Source organism: Cucurbita pepo, chromosome 9 (assembly GCF_057944985.1).
Source record: "Cucurbita pepo subsp. pepo isolate OVF chromosome 9, ASM5794498v1, whole genome shotgun sequence".
Classification (NCBI taxonomy): Eukaryota; Viridiplantae; Streptophyta; class Magnoliopsida; order Cucurbitales; family Cucurbitaceae; genus Cucurbita; species Cucurbita pepo.
In genome coordinates, this window is record NC_141806.1 from 5,919,628 (window position 1) to 5,926,230 (window position 6,603).

Sequence of the window (6,603 nt, forward strand, 5' to 3'; positions counted from 1 at the left end):
TTTTTAGTATTTCGTATTAAGCACGTAAAATCATGACTTTTTTTTCCAGATTAAAAGGAGTTTTAAATGTTTTTAACATTTATAATATAGATGATCTTTTTCTTTTAAGAGATATTTGGCATTTTAGAAGAGCATGAGACGTTAATAGTGACTTTAAGTAAATAGAAATGTATAGTCGTTACATCTTTTAAGTCGATGAACGTTTCTTGTGAAGATCTCTTGCCAAAATCTAATTTCAATTGCCATAATTGACGAATTTACATTTTTGTTCGTCCTCCTCCAACCTCCTCTAAAATCCTAATCTTCTTTCTCTTTTGTTTTCCTTTATTTTCTCCTCTAATGGCCGGCGAGAAGGGAAACAAAATTACTTTTTTGCCCATTAGTTGACTTTAACCAACATTTTATTAATTTTTCACTATTTTCTTTTATATGTTTCTTATATTCTTGGAATTATTCCAAACATTTATCTCTTCTCCCTCCTCTTTAAACTTTTACTCTAAGGCTCTCAATAAAATCTCGAAAATTCGAACCAAAAAGAAAAAATTGAGAAAGTTAATTTTCATTTGTGCTCTGGTGTTACATTGTGCATAGAGAAGTACTGTACATCTAGCCCTACCTCCAGCCCTACCGGAAAAAGAGAGTAGAACCCAAGGAATAGTCCTGGGAAATAGGTCCCACCATAAACCATGTTGCATGTGATAATATTTATCGACACCAACCATGAGATCACTTATTAAATATTTTTTAATACTTAACCTATAGTAGATCACTTAGTGAATATTCTTTGAAATGTTTAGGCCGCCTGGTATTTTTTTTTTTTTTTTTTTTTAGTTTAGTTTTCAACTATTAAATTGAGGTTTTAAATACTATGAAATAGAATTTTGTAATTAATTTTAATAGTGATGCAAAAATAAATTAAAAATAATTTTAAACTAAATTTGACATGAGTGGAAGTTGGAAGTCAAACTTAAACCCTAAATAGAAACCAAACTCAAAACTTAGGAGTGAAGTATAACTTTTTTAAATGAATGAGCTAAATAAAAACTAACAAAAAAAAAAAATAAAAAGAAAACATTCTTTTTAATTGTTTTTGGAACATGGTAAATTTTAGAAATGGTGTCTCTTAATCCTATGAAAAAACAAAAAGTAGGGTTAGGTTGCCATAAGTATGATTTGGCATCCCTTACGACCAAACTCTTTATAAATTGCCCTAACACACCACACTCCTCACCAAAACTTTCCTTTCTATCATTTGTTCATTCACCCGCTCCCTCTACGCTTACGATGAAATCCTACTCCGCTTCACTCTTCCTCGTCCTTCTCCTCCCGATCCTAGCCATCGCTCAAAACGAGAATCAAGTCGGCTCTTGGAAGCCGATTGCAGACGTGGATGATCCGCACATTCAAGAGATCGGAAAGTTCGCTGTGAAAGAGAACAACTTGGAATCCAAAAACAACTTCGTATACAAGAGGGTCGTTAGCGGCGAATCACAGGTCGCCTCTGGAATCAACTACCACCTCGTTATCGAAGTCAAGGATGGAAGTTTGGATGCGCAATATCAGGCCGTCGTGTTGGAGAAGAAATGGGAGCATTCCAAGCAGCTCGTGTCCTTCAAGCCTCTCTCCTAACTCATCAATAAAACCTTAATTTAATTTTCTTTTTTCTTGGATAATCTGATCTAAAATGTCGTATGTAATGTTATATTAAAAGGAAAAGGAAAAGTTACTAATATCTCAAGTGCTTCCTATTGCACATTGGACGATACCATTTCATTGGATTAGAAAACACAATATCTAAAAAAAAAAGAAAACTAAAATAAATATACAGTAACAAACAAAAATTAAAAATACTTTGTAATTAATTTTTTTTTTTTTTTTTTTTTTTTTATGAAAAAAATGCAATTCAACTTTTTATAGTTATCTTTAAAAAAATAAAAATAAATAAAAAACTTTTAAATTTATTTTAAAAGTTCACGTGAGATGAAAGTCCCACCTCAGTTAATTTAGGGAATGATCGCGTATTTATAATCAAAGAATATTATCTCGATTCATATGAGTCTTCTGGGAAGCCCAAAACAAAGCCACGAGACTTTATACTCAAAGTGGACAAAAATATAAAATTTCTCTCTCTAACGACGATTGGATACGAGCTGCCATCCTTATAGTAGGAGTCTTCTCGTGATTTTGCTCGTGAGGGTAATCTAGTAATTACTCTTCGTTCTTTTAATTGACTTTCAATTAAATGAAACTTGGTCCAATCTTTTATTAAAAGGATTGAGCCGAATACAATACAAAGATACTATTGTATATCTTTTTGCTAGATATACAAAATTCAAAATTGAAATAAAAATCTAAGACCAAACAATGTAAACATTTTTGTCGTTGTGCCGGATCTGCAATTAAGCTTATGGATCCTTAGAATTGGTGTACTCGTTTAATATATTATATTCCGTAGCGTCGTTTCAGATCATGGATCGAGCCAAGTATCACAACTTCTTCTACCCATCCTGTATTTAAATTTATTCCTTCTCACAAGTCTATAGGAGAATCCTATGCCTCGAGAAAATTATAATAATTTATTTGAAGCTCGATAATAATGTAAAGATAACTTACGAAACCCTTAGAGTTGAAATTTCTCAAGTTCATAAATTTAGAGAAAACCTTAAACGTAAAGAAAGACCAAAATGGTAGATTTGGCTTATGTTCCACCGACTAAAATGAGTGTCATCATCGTCCACAACCATTTCCCACTTGAGTAAGAAAACAATAATGACAAGGCACACAATAGTGAATCCATCTTGTTTGACCAAACATAATGAAGATGACCAGATTTGGTTGTCATATAAATCAAACATTTTACGTATAGGTGTATGACATGTTTAATATGCACAAAAATAAAAAATTCATTAATGATATTCCGTAAATGATGTCATATTCCACCAGTGGTTGGAAGGGAGAACGAAACACCCTTTATAAAGATTTTATAAAGATGTGGAAACCTTTCCCTACCAAATTTGTTTTAAAGCCTTGAGAGGGAGCCCGAAAGAGAAAGCCCAAAGAGGAAAATATCTGTCAGCGGTGGGCTTGGGGCGTTACATGCATTATCCATTAACAATGTTACTTCTAATTCATGGATTCTCGATAGTAGAGCTACGTGTCATATAATATCCAAAGCTTCTATTATAACTAAACCAAAGGTTGCAATCATTTCTTGTGTTATGCAAGAATTGGCGTGGGGAAGATGATTGGCTCGGATAAACAATTCGGAGGTCTCTATCATATTTGTTCATCTCTAATCAAATCTTCACCTCATCAAGTATCTCAGTCATGATTTGTGGCATTTACACCTAGGTCATCCTACATTTTCTCGTTTTAAATTTATAGAGGATCAATTGCATCTGAATAATACTACTTTTTTCTCATAACTGTAGTATTTTCCCGTTCGAAAAAATAAACTAGGTTATCTTTTCCAAGAAGCTCAATAACAACATATTCTGCCTTTGATTTGTTACATTTTGATGTTTGGGAACCTCATAAAATTTCTACCCATTCTGGTTTGCGTTTTTTTTCTCACTATTGTTGATTATTTTACTCGATGTACTTGAGTTTTTCTAATGCAAGATAACTTAGAAGTACATCATTTGTTAATGAACTTTGTTAAATTCGTTCAAACTCAATTTCACACTACTATCAAGATAATACGATCAAACAATTGGACTGAGTTTCTCTCATTGCAACCATTCTTTACTTCTTACGGCATTGAATTTCAGCGCACTTGTTATACTCCACAACAAAATGGAGTCGTAGCACATAAGCATTGTCATATCCTCAATGTCGCTAGGTCTCCCCTCTTTGAGTCACAGGTTCCACTTAATTTTTGGGACGAGTGCATTTTAACTGCTGTTTATCTGATAAATAAAACATCGTTCCCATTATTATCTAACAACACACACTTTGAAGCACTCTATAAACGACCACCTACATTTCATCATCTTAAAGTTTTTAGCTGTAAATGTTGTGCAATTGTAGTACATCTTAATAAAAATTTTGAACCAGTAGTCACAAAGGTTACAAGTTGTGTGACATACAATCTCACAAATTCTTCATCATCCATGATGTTAAATTTTGTAAAGACGATTTTCCTTTTTCATCAGCTTCACAAACTTTGACATTAGCTTCTTCAACTCCCATTTTACCACTCCATGATTCATTCTACTCAAACATTCATTTTCCCCCTATTTCTTCGTCTCCTTCACCTTCTATTCCTTCTCTAGATTCACCCACTAATTCTAATCCTACCTCACCTGATACATCAGTTCCACTTCGACGTTCTACTCGTACCAAACAGCCTTCACCTTGGCATAATGATTATGAGATGTCTTCTGCAGCCAATCATTTAATCTCTAGCTCAAGTCCCAGCACTGGCACCAGGTATCCCCTTCATCATTACCTTTCATTCTCTCATTTTTCTCTTAGTCAACATGCTTTTTTAGCTCTTATTACAGCTCAGACAGAACCTATAATCTATGATGAGGCAGTTGGAAACCCATTATGGCAGTAGGTTTTGAATGCTGAAATTGCAGATTTGGAACGTAAACACACTTAGTCCCTCGTTTTCCTACCACCTAGCTATAAAGCTATTGGCTATCGTTGGGTTTACACGATTAAATACAACTCTGATGGTTCTGTTGAACGTTATAAAGCTCGACTGATAGCAAAAGGTTACATTCAGGTTGAAGGTATTGATTACAACGAGACATTTTCTCTTACAACAAATTACTACACTTCGTTGCTTACTCACTATTGTTACTTCTCGAAAATGGTTCACTCATAGTTCAAATGTCTTTCTCCATGGTAATCTAGACGAGGAAGTCTACATGTCTTTACACCAGGTCTTCACTAATAGGGGGAGAATACAGTATGTTGGCTACATAAATCTCTTTATGGGTTAAAACAAGCTTCTCGCAAGTGGTTCTCCATATTCTCTACCACTATACAAAATGCAGGCTACACTCAGTCAAAAACATATTACTTTTTATTTATTAAGAGTATAGGTACTTCTTTCACTGCAATTCTTATCGATGTTGATGATATTCGGTTAACAGACGATGATCTCAAAGAAATTCAACAACTCAAGACTTGTTTACTTGAGAAATTCCTTATCAAAGATTTAGGGAATTTGAAATTTTCCTAGGCATTGAATTTTCTCGATCTAGAAAAGGAACTTTTATGTCTCAAATGAAGTATGCTTTAGGCATTCTTCAAAACACAGGTCTTACAAGATCACGTCTAGAAAAATTTCCTATGGAGCAAAATCTGAAACTTCCTTAATATATTTAAATGTTACTAGGCTTGACATAGTGTATTCAGTTTGTATGCTTAGTCAATTTATGCATGAATCAAGAAAACCACATTAGGTGGCAGCTCTTCAAATTCTAAGGTACATAAAAGGTACGTCAAGTCAAGAACTTCTACTACCATCTGAAAACAACTCGAGATTACAAGCATATTGTGATTCTGACTGAGAACGACACGAATCCTGGGATGAAAGCAAGCTAATTTGGCATCCAAGTAATTGATGTTTAGAAATTGATGTTGTATGATGACACGTGCCCCATAGTTCTGCACGTGCTTGATATGTGTGAAATGTTTATGAAATGATGTGATGCGTTTGAGATATGATAAATATGATATGTGAAGGATATGATCTATATTATGTTATGGTACGATGCGTTTGACGATAAGTTTGAGATATGATACGTGAATGATATATATATATATATATATATATATATAGTATGATATGATATGTGAATGATATGATATATGTTATGGTACGATACGTTTGACGATACGACGCATATTGTGATATGCTTTATGATATAATATGTTAGGAGACTTAATATGCTTATGTACGATACACTTGACATGATAAGATGTATGATATGCATGACATGCAATAATATGTTTTGACATGATACACAACCCCAAAATTACATGAAATGTTATGATAATGATATGATGTGAACGAAAACGCTAGAGTTGTTAATACATGATAATGAAAATAGAAAAAAATGTGTACATATGTCGGGAAATACTCCCTTTTTACGATGGTATAAACGCGTACCCTACGAGGCAGGAAAACAATCATTATGGTTATCATAATGTTGTAACAGCTAGGCAGAAGAACGATCATTATGTTTATCATAATGCTGCGATGGTTAGGCAAGAAAACGATTATTATATTTTTGGCATCAACAGTTACCAGAGAATGCTCACCCGACAAGATAGGGGCCCAAGAGGTGTGTGAACCGATTGGTGGGTCCATACTCACACGTGTGGACCATGTGTAGGACAGAATATACACATCCAATCAGCCCGTCTAGGATAACCGCCAAAGGAAAGGAAAATAGGCTATTGTGATAGATCTCATTCATGAACTTGTATGTGTTTGCATTTAACCCCGATAGGGGGGTCACTCTCTGAGTATTTCTTAAAATTCTCAAGCTACGTGCTACTCTTATTTTTCATGTAAAAATAAGGCGTTCCTATATGGCTGACGACGACATCACAATTCGAGACCATGACACATGAATAGGGTAG

At 34.0% G+C, this 6,603-nt stretch overlaps 1 protein-coding gene across 1 annotated transcript; it reads left to right on the plus strand.

Moving 5' to 3' along the window:
• Positions 1-1,284: 1,284 nt before the first annotated feature.
• LOC111802090 (cysteine proteinase inhibitor 8) lies at positions 1,285-1,629 on the plus strand. The gene has a single exon (XM_023686336.2). The coding sequence runs from the start codon at positions 1,285-1,287 to the stop codon at positions 1,627-1,629; it is 345 nt and encodes a 114-aa protein (XP_023542104.2).
• The last annotated feature ends 4,974 nt before the right edge of the window (positions 1,630-6,603 follow it).

What these genes read in the sequence shown, in the direction of transcription:
- LOC111802090 (XM_023686336.2), top strand. Translation starts at nt 1,285, where the DNA reads ATGAAATCCTACTCCGCTTCACTCTTCCTCGTCCTTCTCCTCCCGATC.